At 40.0% G+C, this 27,184-nt stretch overlaps 1 protein-coding gene across 24 annotated transcripts in view; it reads left to right on the top strand.

Moving 5' to 3' along the window:
- The window catches only part of MAP4 (microtubule associated protein 4), a 170,876-nt gene that overhangs the window by 52,749 nt on the left and 90,943 nt on the right, over positions 1 to 27,184 (top strand). For 21 of the 24 annotated variants that reach the window (XM_059939495.1, XM_059939500.1, XM_059939507.1 and 18 more), the window contains exons 2-3: positions 8,846 to 9,087; positions 25,788 to 25,856. In XM_059939495.1, the coding sequence (XP_059795478.1) occupies positions 8,865 to 9,087; positions 25,788 to 25,856 (292 nt within the window). In that variant the 5' untranslated portion in view covers positions 8,846 to 8,864. Of the gene's footprint in view, positions 1 to 2,735; positions 2,867 to 8,845; positions 9,088 to 25,787; positions 25,857 to 27,184 lie in introns of those variants that run through there. The other 3 variants (XM_059939494.1, XM_059939496.1, XM_059939493.1) reach the window with 3 other exon arrangements.

Genomic DNA, 27,184 nt, shown 5'->3' with positions numbered 1-27,184 from the left:
TCTTGTTGAGGCACACAGGCCCTAGAGCTTGCGGGCTTCAGTAGTTGTGGCACATGGGCTCAGTAGTTGTGGCTCACGGGCTCTATAGCACAGGCTCAGTAGTTGTGGCACACGGGCTTAGTTGCTCATCGGCATGTGGGATCTTCCTGGACCAGGGCTTGAATTGAACCCGTGTCCCCTGCATTGGCAGGCGGATTCTTAACCACTGCGCCACCAGGGAAGTCCCGAGAGGTTTTTCTTAAATAAAATAGTTCTCAAAAGCTAAGAGCTGGGGCTTCCCTGGTGGCGCAGTGGTTGAGAATCTGCCTGCCAATGCAGGGGACATGGGTTCAAGCCCTGGTTTGGGAAGATCCCACATGCCGCGGAGCAACTAGGCCTGTGAGCCACAATTACTGAGCCTGCGCATCTGGAGCCTGTGCTCCGCAACAAGAGAGGCCGTGATAGTGAGAGGCCCGTGCACCACGATGAAGAGTGGCCCCCGCTTGTCACAACTAGAGAAAGGCCTCGCACAGAAACGAAGACTCAATGCAACCAAAAAAAAATAAATAAATAAATAAAAAACAAGGTTATCTTTAAAAAAAAAAAAAAAAGCTAAGAGCTGATCAATTGTGATTACTTCATCCAATTTCCCCAAGCCTAAGTAGCTTAAAATTCCATAATATATTTGTTACTCCTTGACAGAGACATGTGAGCTGATACTATAGAGATTTAACATTGCAATAATTATAAAAGTGATAGTAACATGATGGTGGTAGCTGATCTCTTGAACAAAAAACGATTTGTTTTTGGCACATTGCATCATGTTGTTGTGCTTTTCTAAAAGCAGAGAGCTATTTTTGTTGCCCTGCCTAATAATGATAAGATGACCAGCACGGAGAGCTGGCTTGTCTGGTTACTCCCTGTTGGCTTTCTTTTCATGATTGCTCTGGCACAGGCCATGTTTAGAAAGTAGGAGAAATGAGGTGAATATTCTTAATTACTGATGACCTTCCACCTTTAATCTGTTTATTCTTTTTTTTCTTTGAGGTTTTTTTTTTAGTTAATTAATTTTTATTAATTTATTTTTGGCTGTGTTGGGTCTTCTTTGCTGCATGCGGGCTTTCTCTAGTTGCGGCGAGCGGGGTCTACTCTTCATTGTGGTGCGTGTGCTTCTCATTGCAGTGGCTTCTTTTGTTGCAGAGCGTGGGCTCTAGGCATGTGGGCTTCAGTAGTTGTGGCACGTGGGCTCAGTAGTTGTGGCTCACAGGCTCTAGAGCACAGGCTCAGTAGTTGTGGCTCACAGGGTTAGTTGCTCCAAGGTATGTGGGATCTTCCTGGACCAGGGCTCGTACCCGTGTCCCCTGCATTGGCAGGCGGATTCTTAACCACTGCGCCACCAGGGAAGTCGCTGTTGATTCTTTTTCCAGTTCTGACTTTTTGTAGCTTTGGCATCTCTGATTAATTTCAGATTAGACATGGTTTTAATTAACTTCCATTTACCATTTTAGAACTGTCTGTTTAGTTAGCCCCTTCGTTTTGTTGGCTTTTGCTGTTTTGGCCCATCTTCTGTATAAAGTAATCCACTAAGAGAAGATATACACATTACTTAGACATGGTCTTTCCCCTTTGGGGCCTAGTAGGTTACAGGAGCTGCTAGTATATACAGCTCACTACAGTATAGATCAGACTGTACTGTTTGTTACAATAGAAGTATAGACGATGTATTAGTTCTGAATAGTACTGGGAGAACAGATTCTAAAAAGGAATCAGAGAAAAGGTGATAGGATGTGGACCTCAATTTCAAGACTAACAAGGAGGAAGTAAAGAGAATTTGAAGTGTGGAGAGCAATATGAGCAAGAGTATACAGTGATGAAGTCAATGGTCTGCTTGTAAAATGGCAGCTGGTCCCATGTGACTAAAATATAGGGAGCCCCAAGTGGAAAACTGCTGATGCTTATAGTAGGTGGTAGGACTGGGTCTTCTAGGATTGTGTGGCCTTGATATCACACTAAGGAGTTTTGTTTTGTTTTTAAATAGGCATTGGGGTCCTTTTAAATCAACTGATATGTTTTCCTGATATTCAGGACTCTTCCCAACTGCCTTCATCTTTTAAGAAGAAAAGGTAGAGCAAAAAAATTGATTTTGAAGTATAGTGATATCATTGTGTCAGGTTAAAGCAGAGACTGTAAAATTCCAAGATTTTACCAGTTTTGTCACACCCTGCATCTGTGTCTGGTGTTCTCTGGGTCTCCTCTTAGCCTGATCCTCAATCCTGGTTTCATTTATAAGTGATTCATTTTCTCTGATTCCTTTTTTGTCATCTGTTAAAGTGAGGGAATTGGATCCTAGATTATTTGAACTGGTGTTTTTTAAAAAGCCTTTAGAGATCTTAAGTGCTTAGAAATAATTTATGGATAAGAGTAAGCAAACTCTGAATGTTTTTTTGTCTGTTAGACTGAGGTTAGACTAACTGGGATGAAAGTATTAAAAAATACTTTCTTTTTTCAAAATTTGGGGGCATTAGGTATTGAGAATCATCTTAAGGTTCGTTCTTCTTTTAAAAAAATTGAGATAAAATTGAAGATTTGGTCTTGAGGACAGTTATAACAGAAATGTAAGTGCTGTGTCATTGTCATCTCTTGTTTTGGCGCATATAACCGGACTTCAGCAGACATCATGCCATCTGTATCACATGGCTAACAGTGGGAGGTATCTAGTGTAGATTCTTCTTCTTGGGGAAATAGATTCAAATTCACTTGGATAGAAATGTGGCAGGTGCTTGTTTAGAGATGCAAAATGCATTCAGTCAGGACTGAATCTAAGCTGCCTGGATAGTCCCTGTAAGTAAGTAAGCTAGGCTTTAAGCCTTGTGCTGCAAGGTCTTAGGTATGTGAATATGTGTGTGCATGTGTGTGCAGTGTTTTTATACTTACAGGACAGGGCTTCCTAAACTTGCAGTGGGAAAAAGAACACTTTGCTTTGGGGACTACATGGAAGAAATGTGTATCACTGTGTTCTTTCATATAGGAATGTCACTGGTTGATGGCCTCAGCTATTCTAGTAATCAAGGGCTCTCTCCTGTTGCTAATCCTATGATGAGCAGGACAAATGGTGGTGATGAACAGAACCCCGCCGAGCCTGGAAATTCCATCACTTGGTCATAGTACAGCTGTTGTCCTTGTAGTGGGTAGGGAGGCACCTGGGGGTGGAAAGTTAATATATTCCACAGGGGGTTTGGAGTTTATTGCTCAGGACAATCAAGATGTTGCTGAGCTGTCTGTTGCTGTTTCCAGTCTGGTTCTGGGGAGGAGCAGGAGAAATTTAGCTTAGCTTCAGGGATCATAAGTGCCTGTGAGCTGTATAAGGACCTCTAGAGGTCCTTAATAAATATTTGGTTTTACTTCGAATGAAATACTGTTTCAATTGAAAGTATAAATCAAGGTTTTCTAGTTAAATAAATTAAAAACAGAACACAGCCTCCAGACAAATAAGGTTCAGCTTGATACGTAATAGGCCTCTGAAAGAAATTCATTAAAACAAATCTGAGGAATAAAGTCCCCATTTAGTAACTGAAAGCTTGCTAGGCAAACTAAAAAAATCTCATGTTGGATATGAAATCTTTATGATGCAGACTATACCTTTAAGCATGTTAGATTATAAATGGTCTCTGGGACTGTCTGGGATGCTGGGTTTCTTCCAAGCTTGAGGAACAAGCCCTGCATTTTGGCCACAGCACTCTCCTGGGATAGCAGCTTAGTGCTGGCTTCAGAATTCTCTGTCATGGAAAAAAAAAGTGTAGAAGAAAATATTAGTCCACATATCTTTACAGTTCTGTGTCTTGTCCATAACTCACCCCTCCACCCCACCCCCACCCCCCAAACAGGACAGAATATCCATCATGGGTACAATTTAAGTGAGTATTATGAACAGTCTCCTACCTTTAAGAATTATTATTAAATGTTTCTTTTTTAAATTGGTTATTTGGAACTCAGAATACATTTTCCTTAGATAAACAATGTTATAAATGATAATTTTGGTTCTAAACTAGTCCCAATTACTGAGAAGAAAGTTTCTTTCTTTTTTCTAAAACTGACAGGCAGTGTTTTGAAAGGTGTTGAGCTTGCCTTTGGCGTTGTGTCACCTCCCTTTCTCTTACCTCCTAGGGTCTCTGGGCCCACATACCTTCTCCCTACTTTGGTACCTTATCCAGATCTGCTTTGTTCCCTGAAATATTCCATGTTGCTAAATTATGTTTCTTCCTTTTTACCCTAAAACCAGAAATTCAGACACTTTCAATGGAATTTATCTCTGGGGTTAGGAGGAAAGCTACTTGCTAACTAAACTCACATAAGGTGGAATGATGGTCCTTCAAGGGGTGTATGTCCCCTTATTACCCCCCTTTAAATTGTGAAATAGGATTCTGTGCTTTAAAAGAGAATGCTGGCTGCCTCATTGAATGAATCTTGGTAGAAGTTTGAATCTTGGTAGAAGTTTGACTAATGTGACCGAGTGAAATGAAAATATTACAGTGGTTATGAAAAGTGTGTGAGTGTGTTGGTGGGAATTAGGCTTGTGTTCTTCCTTTTCATGAGTTTTCTTCCTCCAGTTTAGTTTCAAAGCAGCACCTTTGGTCAGGGGTGGGGATGGGGGGAGGTTAGTAAGGGAGGACAGAGGCAACAACAGGCCATTTGCAAACTAGAATGCTAATTTCTCATCAGCCAGAATGAGCACAGATCCCAACTGAGTGACTATAGATATGACTGACCTAAAATTTTCACAAGGACTTCTGGGAGCTTGAAAACTTGCCCATACTTCTGTGCATTTACGTTAGATATGAACACTATTTAATCTGTATAGACCTAGAAAATATTTTTAGTTCAGTAATTAATTCCAGAGTTTGTGATCTGAAGAAAACCATACAACAGAGAAGGCACTTGTGATCTCATTATGTATTCTTATTTACTCTTTATGAGCACATAGCTATTAATAGTAAAAGAATAGTCAAGAGGCCAAAATTCTCTTCTGTGCTTCATCATCATGTCCTGTCATTTCCTCTTGCCTTGGTTTACCTAGGTATTTTCAAAATGCTCTCACCAGATAGTTTCACATCAGGCATGAAGTCAGAATGAAAGATCAGATGTCCAGAGTGCTATGCTTGAAAACGGTACGCTCTTGGTGCCTGGTTAAATAATATGGGGCTTATTTTCTGGCAGAGTGGTGTCAAGTCTCCTTTGATGTTAGCCAGAACTGGGTGGAGTTTCTTAAGCTCTAGTCAGATTTGCTCAAGCAGGCACTGTGCACTGGGTAGTTGGTTTTTAGTCTCTCCCTTTGCCGAAAGGCTTTTTACCTTTTAATAAACCTGAACCCAGTTATAATTGAGAGTACTTGATGTATAAAATAATAGTCACACAGAGGATCTATATGAAGTTTGTTTGTTTATTTCTAATTTAAGTGATGAAACTGAATTATAAGTAGCTTATAGAATAGTCAACCTCAGGAATCATTTAACATACCACTCTCATTTTACAGCTTAGGGAACTCAGCCCTGGAAGGTGACTCACTCAAAGCCATAGTGAGAATCAGACTGAACTAGTGAAGCATGGAAACTTCTTTAACCAGCTTTTCGTTTCTTGCCTCCTATCAACAAATCCATTTAAAGTTAACAGAACAGGGAACTATATTCAATATCTTGTAATAACCTATAACGGAAAAGAATCTGAAAAAGAATATGTATATAACTGAATCACTTTGCTGTACACCTGAAACATTGTAAATCAACTGTACTAAATTTAAAAAAATCCAAACTCAGTTAATTTTCTCTATTATCTATACAAATAGAGGAGGAAAAGCATAAATACTCAATTAGAGAATTTTTTTTAAAGTAGATACTTCTCATTCACAAGGATATGTTTTTGAATTTTCCTGTATATCCAGATTTGAGAAGAACACTGTGTCAGATCCATTTGTCCATAGAATACATAACTAAACGTTTTAAGGCATGAATAAATATTGTGACCTTAAATGATTCTGTTAAGTGTGGGATGACATTCAGTCATGAAGTTATTAAGATCAATTCTGGAGCACTTGCAGAACCAGCTTAACAGATCTGCAGAGCACCTAAGGAATTTATTATACTTACACATATTTTAGAATAGAATAACTATAAAATTGAGTAGTCTTCTCTTTAATTTATTGAAAACTGGGGCTTTTTGGCTAAAAGCCAGTACTTTCACTTCCACTAGCTAGTATTGCTTTTACAGGGTCATTTTCCGTAAGTAGATTGTGTGTGTGTGTGTGTGTGTGTGTGTGTGTGTTTAAATCATACTTCTATTTATATGTGATGACATGAAAAGAATAGCTAAACTGTTTTGAGATGCAGATGCTGGGTGGTTGGTTGCGTGTACTGGGAGTCAAGTGACCTTCCCACTTCCAGCTGTCTAATTTTCTATCAATTTTACCCTCTTAGGCTGAATTTAAGCTGCTGTTCATATTCCATGAAACACATGTCAGCCCAGAAAATGGTTTGGGAGGTTGGGAGGTGGGGAGGAGGGGAAAGATTACAGTGAATAAAAAGTTGCCCTTTGAGAATCCGCACTCAGATAAATGAGGTTTAAAATGTATTGCTGGTTTTGTCTGTATTTTCACCAGTGTCCTAAATTAGGAAAAGTCTGAGAAGATTGCATGAAGTAAGTGTCATAATTACATATTTCCAGGAAAAATAAATCTGTTGGGCTCTTATTGTATGTTGTTAAAGATGGTACAGGTGTCCTTACAAATTCTCTTTGACAATGAAACTGCTTAATTATAGACATTATTGGTTTTTGTTCATAACAGCTTTCAAAGGCTAACTGGTAATGATAGCTATCATAGATAGAAAAGGGAAAAGCAGTTCCTTTTTATGGAACCCTTTGACATATGTCAGGCCTTTACAAAGTTCTTTATTTTTATTTTATTTATTTTATTTTTGGCTGCGTTGGGTCTTCGTTTCTGCGTGCGGGCTCTTCTCTGGTTGCAGCGAGCGGGGGCTACTCTTAGTTGTGATGCGCGGGCTTCTCATTGCGGTGGCTTCTCTTGTCGCGGAGCACAGGCTCTAGGCGCGTGGGCTTCAGTAGTTGTGGCACACAGGCTCAGTAGTTGTGGCTCGCGGGCTCTAGAGCGCAGGCTCAGTAGTTGTGGCGCATGGGCTTAGTTGCTCCGTGGCATGTAGGATCTTCTTGGACCAGGGCTCGAACCCGCTTCTCCTGCATTGGCAGGCAGATTCTTAACCACTGTGCCACCAGGGAAGCCCCAAAGTTCTTTAAATGAGTCTTTTTTTTTTTTTTTTATTTCATTGCGCGGCTTGTGGGATCTTAGTTCCCCAATCAGAAGTCAAACCCAGGCCCCGGCACGGAAAGTGCCAAGTCCTAACCACTGGACCGCCAGGGAAGTCCCAATAAAACTTTAAATGAATCAATATTTCATAGCTTCCTATTTTTCTTACTGCATGCTTAAATCCATGTAATTTGTAGTAAATTCCTAAGAATAATCTTAAGTTTTTCTCTTGAAAGATTGATTTTACTAAGCTGTAAAAACCTACAGTGCTTTTAACTTTTACAGTTATGCATTTTCCCACCATAATGGACTACTTGCACAAGACAAACGCTAATACTAAGGAAGAAAGTTTGTTGTAGTGATTACTGAGACAAGAGGTTGCAAGCTTTGTGTAATTTGTTCCTCCTTTTATTTCTACCAGTTTTCTTGCATGTGTTTTATTATTTTATTTATTTATTTATTCTTTTAATATAAATTATTTATTTATTTTTGGCTGCATTGGGTCTTCGTTGCCGCGCACGGGCTTTCTCTAGTGGCGGCAGGTGGGGGCTGCTCTTCATTGCAGTGTACGGACTTCTCATTGCGGTGGCTTCTTTTGTTGCAGAGCACGGGCTCTAGGCGCGTGGGCTTCAGTAGTTGTGGCTCACGGGCTCTAGAGCGCAGGCTCAGTAGTTGTGGCTCGCGGGCTCTAGAGTGCAGGCTCAGTAGTTGTGGCGCACGGGCTTAATTGCTCCGTGGCATGTGGGATCTTCCCGGACCAGGGCTTGGACCCGTGTCCCCTGCATTGGCAGACAGATTCTTAACCACTGCGCCACCAGGGAAGTCCCCCATATACTTTTTAATTTCAGGTTATGTTTAAAAATGGAAAGCCTGGTGTTCTGCAAAGATGCTAATGTACATGACCACAGAGAGGGACTGCCTCCCCTAGCTAATTCAGGGAACATTTTCTGTATTTTCATGCCAGCAGGGAACTAGTAAGTGTAGTTCGGTTGACAGAGCCATGTCCAAGTGATTTGTGAAGCACTACTTACCCCTACAAGATAAGGTCCATATTCCTAGTCCCTGGTAAAGAAAAGTGACTTCATTTGCCTGATAGTAATTAACCGTTTTTTTAAAAAATGGGAATATAACCTAATCTGACCTCCTTTTGTATATATTTTTAAGAATTATTCTGTGACATTATTTGGAAATTAAGATAAATGGAATAGTTGAAAGGGTTCTAAGGCTTGAAATCAAAAGACCTGATTTGAATCTTACTGGCTGTAACCTTGGATAAATTGAGGGGTTTTTTTGCACTTCATTTTTCTTATTATTGAAAAGGACAAAATGGCACTTGCTCTGTTTACCTCCCAGAGATGCAAGAAAAAGTGTTTACCTTGGGTAAGACTGTTACGGAGCTGTGATTTTCTAATCTATAAAATGGGGGAGTCTCTTTTAGCTCTAAAATTTTAGATTTTAATTCCTTTTTTGTTAAAAATGATGACAAGAGTTTCTAGGAATGTTTTTCCCTTTGCAGTTCTCATCATATGAAACATTTTTTTCCCCCTTAACCAGGCAGTTGCAGTGGTGCAGAATGGCAGACCTCAGTCTTGCAGATGCATTAACAGAGCCACCTCCAGAAATTGAGGAAGAGATAAAACGGGACTTTATTGCCACACTGGAGGCAGAGGCCTTTGATGATGTTGTGGGAGAAACTGTTGGAAAAACAGACTATATTCCTCTCCTGGATGTTGATGAGAAAACCGGGAATTCGGAGTCAAAGAAGAAACCATGCTCAGACACTAGCCAGGCTGAAGGTAAGTAATTAAGCCAGACTGGATAGATAGGTTCAGAAAGTAGATAAGGGATTACGCTCTGGGTCATAATCTTAGAAACCTTTGAGGAAACTGAACTGAGGTTTTTAGTATAGGCTAGCAACTTTCTCTTTATCTAAATTTCTTGGAAACCAAGGAGGTAGGTTCATTACCCTTCAGTAGAGTATGTGTTCTTGAAGCTGTAGATCACTCTTAACCCTCAAGTTTCTTCTATAATGTCTCAACTGCTATATAATTTGCCTCTTAATTTCCTAAATTAAACTGTCTGCTGTGCCTTTTCTTTGAAAGTAGCTTTGTAAAGTTAGATACTTTAAATTCTGTATTTATACCAAGACAATTTGGAACAGAGTCAGATGCCACCTGTCTTTGAGAGTAATCCTAGGTCAGGATTAAAAAATGGGTTAAATCCTTTAAAGGAGATTTGCTGTCTTTATATATTGCTGGGTCAGATTTGCTAACATTTGATTGAGGATTTTTGCATCTATGTGCATGTGGGATATTGGTCTGTTGTTTTCTTGTGAGGCCTTTGTCCGGTTTTAGAACTGAGGTCATGCTGACATCATAGAATGAGTTGGGAAGTGTTCCCTCCTGTTCTGTTTTCTAGAACAGTTTGTGTTGAATTGATGTTTTTTTCTTTAATGTTTGACAGACTTTGTCAGTGAAGTCATCTGGATCTGGAGTTTTCTCTGTCAAGTTTTTAACTGGGAATTCTGTTCGTTTAAGAGATACAGAACTGTTCAAGTTTTCTATCTTTTCAAGTGAGCTTTGGTGTTTTGTATCTTTCAAGGAATTGGTCTGTTTCCTTTAAGTTATCGAATTAATGGAGATAAAATTATATTACCTTATTCTTTTAATGTCTGTAGGATCTCTTGTCATGTCCTCTCTGTTTTCAATGCCTGCTTGTATCTTTTAATATTTCCTTCATTCTGCTTACTTTTAGTTGATTTGCTCTTTTTCTAGTTTTTTAAGGTGGCAGCTTAGATCATTGATTTGAAACATTTCTTTTCTAAAATAAGCATTTTTTTAAAATTGAGATATAATTGACATAAAACATTATATTAGTTTCAGGTATACAACATAATGATTCAATATTTGTATATATTGTGAAATGATGACACAAGTCTAGTTAACATCCATCACCACATATAGTTTGAATTTTTTTCCTCTTGTGATGAGAATTGCTAATATCTACTCTCTTAGCAACTTTCAAATATAGTACAGTGTTATTATTAACTATAGACACCACGCCATACAGTGTATCCTCAGGACTTATTTTATAAATTTTTTATCTTATTTATTTTGACTCCTTTCACCCATTTGCCCACCCCTCACCTTTGGCAACCACCTAAAATAGGCTTTTTTAAAAAAAATTTACTTATTTTATTTATTTTATTTTTGTCTGTGTTGGGTGTTCGTTGCGGTGCACGGGCTTTCTCTAGTTGCAGTGCGCCGGCTTCTCGTTGCGGTGGCTTCTCTTGTTGCAGAGCACGGACTCTAGGCGCGCGGGCTTCAGTAGTTGCAGCATGCGGGCTCAGTAGTTGTGGCTTGCGGGCTCTAGAGCTCAGGCTCAGTAGTTGTGGCGCACGGGCTTAGTTGCTCTGCGGCACGTGGTATCTTCCCAGACCAGGGCTTGAACTCATGTCCCCTGCATTGGCAGGTGGATTCCTAATCACTGTGCTGCCAGGGAAGTCCCTGAATATTTTTTATAATATTGTTTTAACTCCAACATTGGCTTATTATGTATATTTCTTTTAAAAATTGTTTTATATTTGACCTAGAATTTACTGTGTATGTTAATTTCTTTCAGTTTGCCTTCCAGTAATATTCTACCATTTCATGTATACTGTAAAATTCCATGCAAGATAGTAAATGTCCAATTCCTTTCATTTTTTGTGTTATTGTCATACACATAATTGGACTTATGTTAGTTACCTACCTTGTTACTATTTTTGCTTTAGCTTGTCAATTACCTTTTAGAATGAATAAAAATACGGGAAAAATATACCTTTACTCTAATTTTTACCGTTTTGGGCATTCTTTATTTCTTTGTATAGACCCAAATTTCTGTCTAGCACCATAGTCCTTCTGCCTGAAAAACTTATAACACTTCTTCTCTTATAGTACAAATCTGCTTAGCAGTGAATTATCTCAGCTTTGTTTTATTTGAAAAACAAACCTTAAGTTTTGGAAGGTACTTTTTGCTACGTGTCTATTCTGTGTTACTTTTTTCTTTCAGTAATTTAAAAGAAAATTAGTTGTCCTACTTGCATGGTTTCCTATGGGAAATCTGTTACAATCTTGATCACTTTTCTCCCCCACCCCCCCACCTTCAAGGCTATCTTTATCTTGGGTTTTTAGCAGTTTGAACGTGTTGTGTTTAGGTGATATTTTGTTCAGTTTGAATGTCTTGTGTTTAGGTGATATTTTGTTATTTGTCCTTCTTGGCTTCTCTGAGCTTGATCTGCGCTTTGCCTCTTTCTTTCTCTCTTCTCCTTCTGGGATTCCAGTTACATTTTTGTTAGATTTTTGAGTATTGTCCCACAGTCCTTGGATGCTCTGTGTTTCATTTTGGGTACTTTCTTTTCATCTATCTTCAAATTCCCCGATTTTTTTCCTGGTTGTGTTGAGTCTAATGATGAGCACTCAGTGGCATTCTTTATCTTTAATATCTTTACTGTTTTTAACTTCTAGCATTTCTGTTTGACTTTTAGAGTTTCCATCTCTCTGCTGAAATTATCCATCTGTTAATGCATATTTCTATCTCTTCCACTATAGACTTTAACACATTAATCATAATTATTTTAAATGTCTGTCCGGTAATTTGAACATCTGGGTCATCTCTCAGTCTGATTATTTTGTCTCTTTACTGTTTTTTTCTGGTACTTTTTATGTGTATCTTAATTTTTGAGTGAATGCTGGACCTCACATGTAAAACAGTAGAGACTGAAATAAAATATTTATGCCTGGAAATGAGTGTATGGTCAGGCCACTCAAGATGGCTGTTCTCTTGCTCTCTGTACATCCCCTTCTTGACCAGTGCCTGCTTCACCTGTACCCTACTCACATGCCCGACCTTCCTACACTCTTGCCCCCGCCCCAGCTGGTGACTATTTTTATCAAAGGGGTAGTGAGGGGCGTGCACCTCTGCTGGTTTCCCTGGTAACTAATGAACCCACCTGACGTAATTCTCCTATAACTGGTAGTCCCCCCCACCCCCCGCCGGTAGTGAAGACTGCTACCATGTCCTGCCTGCTGTCTGCTGCACACGGTGGGGTGTCGCTCCAGGACCTTGCTTCAGCTGTGTAAGGTCCCCCATCCATTACACCGTTGATGTCTCTGTTGCTGACTCTGGGCTCTTTCTTCAGTTTTAGAGCTGGGCAAGCACAGACCTTGTAGGCCTGCGGGGTACAACCCAACAATGGGCAACTCTCTTCTTTTACTAGTTAATTAATACTTTCAAAGGGTTGAAAGGGTTGAGTCAATTTAGGCCAGGGCTGAGCTAGGGTTGGGCTTTGTTGTTGCTATGATGATTTCAGTGCACTACTGGCTTCAAATTCTTCCATTTCTGGTGTGTAGAGTAGGGACTGAGGTGCTGGAAAGCTTTTCTCAAAAGTTCTTTTCTCAAAGTTCTTGTTCCACTCCCAGCTTTTGGCCCTGCTGTGCACCTGTGTCTCAGAAGGATCTCTCTCCATGCTCTCCCCTCCCTTATCAGAAGAGGGATAGCCTGGTAGCGGGCAGGAGTTATTTTATTTTTGTTTTTTGGTCTTGGTTTAGGCTCAGGCCTGTGTGCATGCGTCTTGTGGTTGAGTCTTTTTCTCAGTCACACTATCCCTCTTACATGGATGGCGTTTTCTAAAGGTATTGGCATAGGATCCTGGGCTAGGACTCTTTCTGGCTCCTCCCCTAGGGTAAGAAGGGGTTTTCTTGTTAACTTCTTCCCCAGCTGCGGTGGGTCTTCACCCGGGCCCTGGGGCTGACAGGGTTTGATACTCTTCCCCCAGCAGCTTAAAGCTTCTGTTTGCGTAGGAGAGAGGAGTCCTGGGGGCCAGGGCTTCTTGCCTTTGCTTTTAGTGGCAGCTTTTTCCAGGTCTGCACCACCTAGAGCAGCTCTCTGGTCCCCCCTCTGCCTCCAGTCTTTCTAACCTGCGAGTGGGTATGAACTCCTTTTGTGTCTGTGGATCCCAGGGACCCTTTACTCTCACGCTAGCCTTCACTTAGCCTTTAGCAAATCGTTAAACTCTTTAGTTGAATTCTTCTCACCTGCTTGCATGGCACGTGAGACACAGGAGAACTATTGCTTACCTCCCATATCTCCTTGAGGGGAATGTCTTTCTTTGGATTCCACACTACTTGGTTGCTCTAAAACCTCAGCTCTCTGGTGAGTTTGTTTTTGTAGTTGAGTTGTTGTAGTTGAGTTCGATTTTGTAGTTGATCTGGGTTTTTTGTTGTTGATAGGGTGGGAGTGACATTTCTTCTGGCTTTCTGTAGCCTGAGTGGAAGAGGAACTCCTGCTTTTTGTATATGTGCTTTATTTGGGGGGTGGGAGGGTAACCACAAATGATCAAAAATATTATTGAGAGTTTAAAATCAAATTATATCCGTATAAATATTTACTCCAAGAAAAAAATTGGATTCGTTAATGGAAAATGGAAATGTCTGTTCTCTTTTAATCCGTAACGGTCAGTGGAGTTATTTGTCCTTTGATTAACCTAAAAGGAACACTTTAGTTGGAAGAAAGGAAATGGTACAGAGTAAATATTTTAATAACTTGAGTCATGGCTAAGATACTCTTCCCATCCGCATTAACTTACCCTCATCAGTCATAGGTGGAGGAAGCTTGCTGCTTTTCATTTAAAATCTTCCTTTAGCTGTGCGTGGCTCCTACCACCTGGGACTCAGCTTAGGTGGGTGAGGATAATGAGATGGTAGCAGTAGATTTTCTTGTGGTTCATCTTGGGTGACTTGATCTATGTACCATGAACTTGACCCGAGAGGAGGAGAGTCTTTAAGAAACTGTTTTGCTTATAAAAATTATTAAATTTTTCCTGCTGATATTTTAAATATTTGAATAACCTGTAATTAACCTTCTTAACCACTGCGCCACCAGGGAAGCCCCATCACTGGTGCTCTTGATATGATTTTACAGCAGGCTAACTTAGGCCAACTACTGGAAATTTATCAACCAGCTTCCTGCATCTAGATATAGAAAGGTTAGTTAAGTGGGTTACACATAATGGAACTCTCTGGGCAATGGTGTTTTTATTTCTTTTAATTATTATACACCTACTGTAATTGCCCTTAGCTTTAAAATGAGGGGGAAGGAAAGTGAGACTGCCTTTATGGCACTTAGCACAAAGTAGGAAATGTTGCTTTTTTTCCCCCCAGGTATAGTTCTTGCCCCAAATCTGGAAAAAATGATTTCTCCAAGAAACTATGGTATTTCAAGTTCACAATGTGGGTGCTAGGGATACCTTTTCTGTACTATACTCTTTCCCATTTTACCCCCATTTAGTTGTGCGTCTACAAGTATTTTCCCATAGCATTGCCTCCATAAAATACCTAAATAACCAAATACCTAGAAATGAAACTGTTTTTAAACTTCTTCTAAAATGCCTGTCTCCTTGGGAAACAATTCTCAAGATACTTTTTCAGAACATATGTGTTACTTTTTTTTTTTCCTTCAAAAATGTTGTCTTCCTAATACTTGTTCAATATCAGCTCTATATGGCTCTATTTTCAAGGCTAGGAAGACAAAAGACAGAAGCTTTCTCTTAGATGTAACAATATAACTTCTGTCACTCTTGTTCATTCAAAACATTGTCACAGATGTTTGAATGAACATCTAACATATTGTTGACCCTTAAACACAAATAGTTGGCAAATTTGTGGGTAAGCCACTTAATTTTTCTGTACTCCATGTGCTTAGATAGAGCACTTATGATATTGAGAGGATACTTACTCCCCAACATTCCAGGAGGCTAAGAACTTATTTCTACAGAATGTTTTAATCTTAAGACAGTGGTTCTCAAAGTGTGGTTCTTGGACCAGCAGTATCACTTGGGACCTTGTTCAAAATGCAATTCTTAGGCAAATGCTGAGGATAGGACTCAGCAATTGGCTTTTTATTTTTTAAATTTATATTTATTTATTTATTTATGGCTGCGTTGATTCTTCATTGCTGCACGCAGGCTTTCTCTAATTGCGGAGAGCAGGGGGCTACTCTTCGTTGCTGTGCGCAGGCTTCTCATCGCGGTGGCTTCTCGTTGTGGAGCTCGGGCTCTAGGTGCGTGGGCTTCAGTAGTTGTGGCACATGGGCTCAGTAGTTGTGGCGCGCAGGCTCTAGAGCACAGGCTCCCTAATTATGGTGCTCGGGCTTAGTTGCTCCGCGGCATGTGGGATCTTGCTGGACCAGGGCTCGAACCGGCGTCCCCTGCGTTGGCAGGCGGATTCTTAACCACTGAGCCACCAGGGAAGTCCCAGCAATCTGTTTTTTAACAAGCCCTTTTTGCAAGTGACTTGGATGCACGTCCATGACTGAGAAACATTGATCCTGGAGAAAGGGCCTAAGTAAGTCCTGGGAAGGATGATAACTAGATACTACAGAACTTTTCATTGTTCAACTGACTGGGGCTTTCTATTGTGGAGCTTTGTAACTACCTTCATTGGCCACCAGAGGGCGATGTTGGCACAAGCCTGACTTTTACACAAGAAGGAGGTCATGCATTGAGACCATGCTGAATCCTCCCCATTTTGCCCAAAGCGCACTCACTGTGGGTCTCTTCTTCACAGCACACATGCCCACTCACCTTCTTGCTACTTCCCTTCTCTGCCAAATTGATTTGCCAGCAGTGGGACTCTGAAATCCCACTGCTGGGAAAGAGAAGAGATTGCAGGAGAAGAGATTAAAAAAACAGTAAATTTCAATATCCTTATATCTCAGAGCATGTGATTAGTTTAAAAAACTTGTGTTGTTTTCAGTGCTGTATGTATTTAGCTGAGAAAGTTTTCACTTCATGAAATGGGAATCTGTCCCTCTGGGAAATCAGAAAGAAGACAGTATAGCACCTTTCGAATGAGGACGTACCCTACTGGGTACGTCCAGTAGGGTACGTCTAATCATTTCCAATGATTAGAGCCCAAGCCTTGTCTCCAGAGAAGTATGCAAAGCTTTTTCCTACTCTAAAACCTAATTGTTTTTGTGTTGTAGTGTTTTTATTCTTCTCTTCTGAGCGTAGATTTTGAGATCGTTAGGTGTTATGTGTATGGTAGAATCTCCGTCTCCCTTTTATTTTCTTCTAACCTTGTGTTGCTTTTATTTTATTCTGGTAAATTGCTTATTGCTTAGTCTTGCAGTTATTACCTAGTCTGGTAATGTCATTTAAATGAGTTTTATATAAGGCAAAAGTAAATTAATTTCAGTGTTCTCTTGAGGTTACTTTGTAGTTTAGTGATCAATCTACAGTCAACAATCTATAGTTGTTCTATAGGTAAGTCAATATAGTTGATCAATCTACAGTTAAACAACAATGAGAATAATAATAGTTAACATGTACTTAACACTGTGCAATTGCCACGGTGCTGCCTCCAGTGTTATTGTGTTTAGTTCTCTTGGTGACCATGGGAAGTAGATATTATCCCGTCTTTCAGGTGAGGCTATTCAGGCTTAGGGAGCACAAGGGAATTGCATTTGATCATTTAGTTTATAGTGACAGAACCACAACCTGAACCCAGATCTTATGATTTTTAAACCCCATGTTCTTTCTGTGAACCCTTACCATCTTCATGAATGCATACTTTCTGATTGATTTAATGTCTCATAGATAACTGTTTTTCAAAACTAAAGGTTCACTTATTTAGATCAAAAGGTAGAATTATTAGACCTATAAACATTATGTTCAGGAAATGTAAATGAGAGTCTTCTTTGCATAAAGAGCATGTACTTGAGGACTCTGCTACTAATTCATATGAATTTATAAAACCTTCCGCTTTCCTAGACAGCTATTTCACATCTTCTCTCTGTTCAAACCTCCAGCACTTGCTTTCCTGTTCATATTCTCAGTTGATGACTTTTAGAACAGATAATCAGTAAACTCAATCAAAAGAGAGTTTATGCACCCCCCCATCTCCTAAACTACTTTTATCTGTGCCCTTTACTCTGGTATTACTTTTATTGTCATCAGTGAACTGCTCATGCTCTCACTCAAGGGTACTGCTATAGCAATTGTCTCCTCTGTCTCCTGCATCATCAGTTCCTGTCTTCAACTGGGCCATTCATCAGCATCAAACATACCATAATTTTTTCCTTCATAAAAAATCCTATCTCAATCTATGTCCATCTCATTTACTTTCTTTTATTCTGCTCCTTCTTTGAAAAAGGTGTATCTACTCCCTAATCCCAATTCCTTTCCTCTCATTCTCTCTTTTTTTAAAAAAAAATTTATTTATTTATTTGGTTTTGCCGGGTCTTAGTTGTGGCATGCGAACTCTTAATTGTGGCATGCGAACTCTTAGTTGTGGCATGCGAACTCTTAGTTGTGGCATGCATGTGGGATCTAGTTCCCTGACCAGGGATTGAACCTGGGTCGCCTGCATTGGGAACGCGGAGTCTTAACCACTGCACCACCAGGGAAGCCCCCCTTTCATTCTCCCTTGAACCCACTCTCATCTGACTTTAACCCACACCATGTCACCCAACTGCTCCTTTGAAGGTATAAGACTTTACATTGCCAAGGATGAATCCAGGATGACTCAAGGTTTTGGCCTGAGCAACTGAAAGGAAGGAATTATCATCTTGTGAGATTGGGAAGGCTGTAAAAGGAGTAGATTTTGAGGGAAAGGTAAGAATTTCAGCTTATCTGATAGTGGAGAAGATACCTAGTCAAGAGCAGTAGGCAGCTAGATAAAAGAGTCTGGAACTGAGAGGAGAGTTCTGGGCTAAAGATACACATCTGGAGGTTGATGATAAAGCATTGGCTAAAAGTGGTCTTCTACAAAAAATCCTTTAGGAATGGGTTTAGATGTAATCTTCCAAGAACATTCCCTGACTTCCCTCTCCCATCTTCTCCCACAACCCCCTTTATCTTTTCGTTTTCCCCTTGGTAAGTGCCTTTCTTCCTTGAACCTTCCTTTCTCATGGCACTTGTAAGGTCATAGTTAAGCTATCTGTTGTCTCACACTTAAGCTACTCTAGAGTAGGGATAGTGTTTTGTTTATTTCTATATTCCTGCAGAATGACACATTTAGGAAAAGCAAAGAGGCACAGAATAGTTCAAAGTGTACCAGCAACCTCAAGTTGCTCAGTGATAAGAAACCAGAGGTCACAATGACAAGTGAGACAAGTGACAGGGTGGAACCATGGAGAAGCACATCCAGTGACATCATGTAGAGTCTCACAGTCTGTGGGGAGATAAGGTGGGACTGGGAAACTTGGTCAGATATGCGTTAAAGAGAGATCACTGCTCTTGGCACATGGTAGATATACAATCATTGCTCGTTAAACTGAATTGAAGTCATTTTATCTGTTATTGAACTAGAATCATTTCGTTCAGGTTTGGGTTATGTTAATATGCAGACTAACAAGTAATGAATGTCTGCAAACTAAAGTGGTAGGTCTTGGGACTTCCCTGGTGGCGCAGTGGTTAAGAATCCGCCTGCCAATGCTGAACATCACTAATCATTAGAGAAATGCAAATCAAAACTACAATGAGGTATCACCTCACACCGGTCAGAATGGCTATCATCAAAAAATCTACAAACAATAAATGCTGGAGAGGGTGTGGAGAAAAGGGAACCCTCTTGCACTGTTGGTGGGAATCTAAATTGATACAGCCACTATGGAGAACAGTATGGAGCTTCCTTAAAAAACTAAAAATAGAACTACCATATGACCCAGCAATCCCACTCCTGGCCATATACCCTGACAAAACCATAATTCAAAAAGAGTCATGTACCACAATGTTCATTGCAGCACTATTTACAATAGCCAGGACATGGAAGCAACTTAAGTGTCCATCAACAGATGAATGGATAAAGAAGATGTGGCACATATATACAATGGAATATTACTCAGCCATAAAAAGAAACGAAATTGAGTTATTTGTAGTGAGGAGGATGGACCTAGAGTCTGTCATACAGAGTGAATAAGTCAGAAAGAGAAAAACAAATATCGTATGCTAACACATATATATGGAATCTAAAAAAAAAGAAAAAAAAGGTTCTGATGAACGTAGGGGCAGGACAGGAATAAAGACGCAGATGTAGAGAATGGACTTGAGGACATGGGGAGGGGGAAGGGTAAGCTGGGATGTAGTGAGAGAGTGGCATTGACATATATACACTACCAAATGTAAGATAGATAGCTAGTGGGAAGCATCTGCATAGCACAGGGAGATCAGCTTGGAGCTTTGTGATCACCTAGACATAGGAAGGGTGGGAGGGAGACGCAGGAGGGAGGGGATATGGGGATATATAGCTGATTCACTTTGTAATACCGCAGAAACTAACACAGCATTGTAAAGCAATTATACTGTAATACAGATGTTAAAAAAAAAAAAATCCACTTGCCAATGCAGGGGACATGGGTTCGATCTCTGGTCTGGGAAGATCCCACATGCCACGAAACAACTAAGCCCGTGCACCACAACTACTGAGCCTGCGTTCTAGAGCCCGCGAGCCACAACTACTGAAGCCCGCGTGCCTAGAGCCCGTGCTCCACAACAAGAGAAGCCACCGCAATGAGAAGCCCGCACACCACAACAAAGAGTAGCACCCACTCGCCGCAGCTAGAGAAAGCCCGTACACAGCAATGAAGACCCAATGCAGCCAAAGATAGATAGATAGATAGATAAAAAATAAATAAATAAAAATGGTCCACATCAAAAAAAAACACTTAAATTTTAATTTAAAAAGTTTCTGTAACCAAAGGCTCCTACGCATTAACTTGGTCCAGAGGAGATTTATCATCACAATTATCGATATTAGGAGATTTATCATCACAATTATCGATATTAGTAGTACCCAGTTGATCACATTTATCACAGTTGTTTTTGACAAATTATTAACAACCATAAAAGTTGAATCTGATTGGAAATGTTTTTCTAATGAGATTATGGGGGCTATTATTTTCCTTGATTAGACCATAAATCTGGATAACTATTTTTTGTTAGGATGGAAAGGTTTTAACAATATTTAGTCCTATTGTTTTTATAGCTAATAATAGCCAAAAAACCTTATTCACTCAGCTAAGTATGTGGGAATGGAAGCTTTATTATGGTAATGTCTTCAGATCTTTGAGTTACATGCTAAGCATTCCATAACTCAGTATTATTAAACATTATGACCTCTTTGAATTTTGGAAAAGCAAAGAATTGAAAACTACCTAACCTGGAAAGGATTTGTTAGTCATTAGATAATTCAGTTTGTTTAGGGGTTTGCTTTTGTTTCACAGATGTGTGATATTTTCTTTCATCCGTATGAGGAAAATGGCATATTTCTTTTTAAAAGTCTCCTATTTGCCGTATCAACATTGTTTCGCTGGGTGACATTTATTCTTTTTGAACGTGATGCCTTTCTTTTTTGGTAGTAGTTTTCCTCAGTTATTTGGCAATACTTGAGAGTCCCTGTGATAACATGACTGTTTTCTACCACCTGCCTCTGGCAGGGGTGTGACAGTGCTGCCAGGTGTGGTGTAGGGCTCCCCCCCAACTCCTCTGGGTATCACCATTCACCCGTTGGCTTCCTCTTGTGCCAAAGCATTCAGTCTCTGTTCCCATCTTGGGTTTGGCACAAAGCTGACTTGTGGGGTGAGGGAAGGAAAGCATAGGGGAAGTGAGGGCTCACCTGACAGCTTTTAACTGAGTCCCATCATCGCTGCTGTCTCTAAGCCTAGAGTATCTTGGAGTCCTGTTTTCCTATGCCTTCTTTGGGCTGGGGTTTCTCCTTAGTGTGGTCTGTTTGCTTCATTTTCTTGGATATTCGTTGTAATTTCTGTTCCACTGGGGGGGGTACCCTTCTTGATTTATAGATCTTTTATTAATTTTTTTAGCAGTCTTTCCTGCTGCTTCTAACTGCTTGTGATAGTATGTTGAAGCTGGCCTGTGTGCTTCAGTTGGCTATCTATCCACTATTTAAGGTGCTCAGTTAAAACAGGACTTTACATCTGTGAAAATCTTCCTTTTTATCCCCATCTCTGTTTCCCTGCACTACATTCCTTAGCAGTTACCAGTGGTGTTTGGTATATTTTTTTCCCCACACCTTTTCTTATTATTTGTGTGTGTTGTATGTCTTTTTGTGAACTACATACCTAAAATGGATTCTTTTTTTTTTTTAACATCTTTATTGGAGTATAATTGCTTTACAATATTGTGTTAGTTTCTGCTGTATAACAAAGTGAATCAACTATATGCATACGTATATCCCCATAACTCCTCCCTTTTGCGTCTCCCTCCTACCCTCCTTATCCCACCCCTCTAGGTGGTTGCAAAGCATGGGGCTGAGCTCCCTTGTGCTGTGCAGCTGCTTCCCACTAGCTATCTGTCTTACATTTGGTAGTGTATATATGTCAGTGTTACTCTATCACTTTGTCCCAGCTTACCCTTCCCCCGCCCCGTGTCCTCAAGTCCATTCTCTACCTCTGCGTCTTTATTCCTGTCCTGCCCCTATGTTCATCAGAACCATTTTTTTTTTTTTTAGATTCCATATATATGTGTTAGCATATGGTATTTGTTTTTCTTTTTTTGACTTACTTCACTCTGTATGACAGACTCTAGGTCCATCCACCTCACTACAAATAACTCAATTTCATTTCTTTTTATGGCAGAGTAATATTCCATTGTATATATGTGCCACATCTTCTTTATCCATTCATCTGTCGATGGACACTTAGGTTGCTTCCATGTCCTGGCTATTGTAAATAGTGCTGCAATGAACACTGTGGTACATGACTCTTTTTGAATTATGGTTTTGTCAGGGTATATGGCCAGTAGTGGGATTGCTGGGTCATATGGTAGTTCTATTTTTAGTTTTTTAAGGAAGCTCCATATTGTTCTCCATAGTGGCTGTATCAATTTACATTCCCACCAACAGTGCAAGAGGGTTCCCTTTTCTCCACACCCTCTCCAGCACCTAAAATGGATTCTTGAGTTAAGCTGGTATTTCAAAATTTGATAGACTGCCAGATTTTCTCATTAAAAAGTTGTTTCAATTTATATTCCTCCATTGGAGTATCAGATTACCCATTTTTCTACACCTTTGCCAACACAGGCTATTATCAAATTTAAAAAAAGATTTTATTACTCTCATGGCCAGAAGACGGTATCATTTTTGTAATTCGCATTTTCCTATAGTCTGCATTTTATTTTATTTTTTTGCAATTTGCATTTTCATGTGAGGCAGATTTTTGAAAATATGCATTCTTTCTTGAGCTAGGAAGAATAAATTTTATAAGCTTACTGTGTGAGGGTAAAAGGGAATTTATTTAAGCCAAATATGTTCTAGCTCATATTTGTTCTATCTCTCTGGACAAGTAAAACAATATGTGAAACCCTAGCATGGTGCATGGTGCATACTGGGTATTTAATAAAAGTCTGTTATCTTTCATTCCTTTATTTTCCTCTCTTCTAACAGTTACTTGATATTTTCTTTTCAGTCTGCCTTGTTCTTTTAGGTGGTTCTCTTTAGTTGTTCCTCTGTTACCTGAGATTACAGAATGAATGATCTTTTCAATGAGTTTATATGAAAGATTTCTGCCTTGGATTTGTGGGACCCAGAAGCTTGGACATTGTAGTTTGCTGTCTTCCAAAGTAAAATCTTGCATTTTATATTTTAGTAGCATATGTTCTAGATTTTTACTTGTCTTATGAAAAATATGTCTGTGAGGTTTTTTTTTTTTTTTCCTACTAAGGGAACTAAGCATTATTTATTTATTTATTTTTTTAAAAAGTCACCTACTTTATTTATTTATTTATTTTTGGCTGTGTTGGGTCTTCGTTTCTGTGCAAGGGCTTTCTCTAGTTGCGGCGAGTGGGGGCCACTCTTCATCGCGGTGCGCAGGCCTCTCACTGTCGCTGCCTCTCTTATTGCGGAGCACAGGCTCCAGACGCGCAGGCTCAGTAGTTGTGGCTCACGGGCCCAGTTGCTGCACGGCATGTGGGATCTTCCCAGACCAGGGCTCGAACCCGTGTCCCCTGCATTGGCAGGCAGATTCTCAACCACTGCGCCACCAGGGAAGCCCAGCATTATTTGACTTAGTTCCCTAATCTGTTTTAAAATTAATTAATTAATTAATTTATTTATTTATTTTTGGCTGCATTGGGTCTTTGTTGCTGTGCGCGGGCTTTCTCTAGTTGCAGAGAGCGGGGGCTACTCTTCGTTGCAGTGCACAGGCTTATCATTGTGGTGGCTTCTCTTGTTGTGGAGCATGGGCTCTAGGCACGCGGGCTTCAGTAGTTGTGGCTCACGGGCTCTAGAAGCGCAGGCTCAGTAGTTGTGGTGCACAGGCTTTGTTGCTCCACAGCATGTGGGATCTTCCTGTACCAGAGCTCAAACCCATGTCCCCTGCATTGGCAGGCGGATTCTTAACCACTACGCCACTAGGGAAATCCCTGTGAGGTTGTTAAGTAAGAGTGATTTGTAGGAACCTCTTGGGTTGGCAGGCTGACTGCAGAGCTAGGCAGGTTGCTGAAATGTTAGATATCGTCAGAGCCTTTCAGAAAAGGTTGTATGTCCTCAAATTGACCTATACAGTCAGTGCAGTCAAGATCCCATCAGGATTTTTTTGTATAAATCAACAACTGATTCTAAAACTTATATGGAAAAGCAAAGATACTAAAATATAACCAAGACAATTTTGGAAAAGACCTAATTTGCAAGACTTGTGTGACATCATTTCAAGACTTTTTGCAAATACAGTAATCCAGACATTGTGGTACTGGCAAAATGGATAGATTTATAGGTTGGTGGAACAGGAGAGTCCAGAAACACCTACACGTAATATGGTCAGTTGATTTTCAAGAAAGGTGCAAAGGAATCAGTGGAGTAAAGGAACAATTAGATGTCAATGTACAAAAATATGAATAGACCCATATCTTATACCACGTAAAAAATTTAACTCCAAATGTGTCATAGACCTCAATGGGAAACCTAAATGAAAACTATAAAACTTCTAGAGGGAAACATAGGAGAAAATCCTGTGACCTTGGGTTAGGCAGAAATTTCTTAGATATCCCACCAAAAGCATGGAAGCATGAAGGAAAAAATGATAAATTAGACTTTATCAAAATCGAAAGCTTTTGCTGTTCAAAAGACACAGTTAAGAAAACAAAAATACATTTCTTGGATGTATTTTCTTGGAAAATACATTTATGGGAGAATATATTTGCAGAACTCATCTGAGAAGGGTTGGTATTCAGAACAATAAAGAATCTTCAAAATTCAATAATAAGAAAATACATAACCCAATTAAAAAAAATAGTCCAAAAAATTTGACCATTCAATTCACCAAAGAAAATAAAAGAATGGCAAGTAAACAAATGAAAAGTTGCTCAACATCCTTAGTTATTAGGAAATAAGATACAACTATAGTCTATTAGGATAGCTTTAAAAAAAAAAAAAGCCCTCTGCTTCCAGAAGTGCTGCTGGTGACTTCCAGGTAATCCTCATGTACAGGAGCAGTGATGGTGCCCTGGACTTTCTACATGGGTGGTGGTTGTTGGTTTTTTTTTTTTTTTTAATATTTATTTATTTGGCTGTGTTGCAGCACGCGGGATCTTTTGTTGCAGCACGCGGGCTTCTCTCTAGTTGTGGCACTCAGGCTCCAGAGCTCATGGGCTCTATAGTTGTGGTGCGTGGGCTTAGTTGTCCCACGGCATGTGGGATCCTGGTTCCCCGACCAGGGATTGAACTCGCATCCCCTGCATTGGAAGGTGGATTCCCAACCACTGGACCACCAGCGAAGTCCCACATGGGAGTTGTTTTAAGCGGGTCTGTATCCTTGGACCATTTGGTTTGAATCACAGGTTCTAAACCTGTGGTGCTTCATGATGGTTTTATTGAGTATAATAGTAACCTTTGACAATGTACAGAGCAGGAAAGACTAGACTTGGTATTAGGAAAGCTTCTCCTGTAGTCGTGGTGCTTATCAGAGTTTGGATGCCATAGAAATCAATGACTCAGTTCTGTTCTGTGTTTCTGGATTTCCTTTTTTTTTTTTTTTATAACATTTTAAAAAATTATTTATTTATTTATTTATTTTTATTTATGGCTGTGTTGGGTCTTCGTTTCTGTGCGCGAGGGCTTTCTCTGGTTGTGGCAAGTGGGGGCCACTCTTCATCGCGGTGCGCGGGCCTCTCACTATCGTGGCCTCTCTTGTTGCGGAGCACAGGCTCCAGACGCGCAGGCTCAGTAATTGTGGCTCACGGGCCCAGCTGCTCCGCGGCATGTGGGACCCTCCCAGACCAGGGCTCGAACCCGTGTCCCCTGCATTAGCAGGCAGACTCTCAACCACTGCGCCACCAGGGAAGCCCTGGATTTCCTTTTATTGGATCTTTAAATTTTGGACAGATTTTATCTGCTCTAAGCTAATACTATGAAGAGTGACAAAAATTCTACTAGTTAGACAGTAATTGCGTCTGTTTTTCATTTTTCTATCTGTCACAGCGGGTAATTATTCTTTGTGGTCATTGCAGGTACTTCATCTTCTCAAGCAACAGTGCTTGCCAACGGTGACCACGGAATAGAAGGGAATGATGCCACTGGTAAGTGATTCCCAGGAGTCCCCAAATGTGTGGGTGAAACAGTCACAGTAAACACCTTGATCAGCTCCTTTGAGGAGGATTGTTAGTGGAAGCATATAGATTATTTCTGAGGGTACTCTTGTTCTTGGTGGTTGTATTTAAACCCAGGGCATCTGCCCCATAACATTTCCAACAATGGAAAGAGAGAATTTCATTTGATATTCCTTGAATATCTTTTGTAGTTGTACCACATAGGAGCTGGATCAATCTTAACAATATGCTTTTGATGCAGAATGACCATCAAAAAAATGTTATAATGGAGTCCTTTGGCTGCTACATTTCTTTGGGCAGGTCTCATCCCTGAATGCACACTGCACTCAGTTTGCTTTCCATGGCTCAATGTTAGGAAACTTGTGAGGTGGAAATTAAAAGTTCTTTCCTTTCTGTTGTGCCCTCAGTCTGTTTTTCCTTTATTTTTCCCTTAACTGTTACTTTTGAAATCTGTCTCTGATGCCTAGCCCATTACCAGGGCTAACACTGAGCTCCTGTGGGTTCCCCCAGTGTCTTTGTAGTGAGCAAAATTCTTGAAGCAGTAGCAGGGTCCACAGGGATGTACAATACTATGTAAATCTTTGTTTAGGAAGCTGATATGAGAGCCATGTTGAATTTTTAAAAATAACTGCACTTAATTAGCTTAAGTGCACAATCAGGCTGATACTGTTGACCCAACTGAAAAGACTTTTAACTGGGCATAACGTTTGCTTCACATTACTGCAGGGAGGCAAGTGCTAGCCATGTCTGTGTTCCTCTTCTTGCACGCATACCTCAGCCTTGAGAAGCCTTTCCTTGAGCCACCATAGGATTTCTCGGTTTCTAAGGCTTCCAAAAAGCCTTCTGTTAGCAATAGCAGTTATTCCAGGATTTACTCTTTATTCTGTGACCTTTAGAAATGTTGTATACATCTTTGTATGTTAGGTTTACTGATGACTAGGTTCTATTAGTTGTGAATGTTAGTTTTACCCAGTGACAATAAATCCTTATTAGCAACTCATTAATTAGGAACTCTTTACTTCAAAGGCTAGAAACAACCTGAAGTGTGACCTTATTTATCTTCCAGTTTTGTGAACTGAAATTTTTTTGTTTTTTTGTTTTTTTTGGTAATCTTAGTTCGTATGTAGTGTTCACTGTTTCTGTGTCTGCTTTGAAAACAAAGGTCTATATAATTTTGGTTTTAAGAAAATATTTGTAGAAATATCCCCATGATGAAAGGAGAAGAAGCTTGAACACAAACTTTTTAAAAATGAATAAATTCAGCTTTCTTTAATGAGGAGGCAGTGCTAGGGGAAGGA

Source organism: Balaenoptera ricei, chromosome 11, assembly GCF_028023285.1.
Source record: "Balaenoptera ricei isolate mBalRic1 chromosome 11, mBalRic1.hap2, whole genome shotgun sequence".
In the NCBI taxonomy this organism is placed as follows: Eukaryota; Metazoa; Chordata; class Mammalia; order Artiodactyla; family Balaenopteridae; genus Balaenoptera; species Balaenoptera ricei.
The sequence above is the reverse complement of the archived record's forward strand: the minus strand, read 5'-3'. Positions and strand labels throughout refer to the sequence as shown.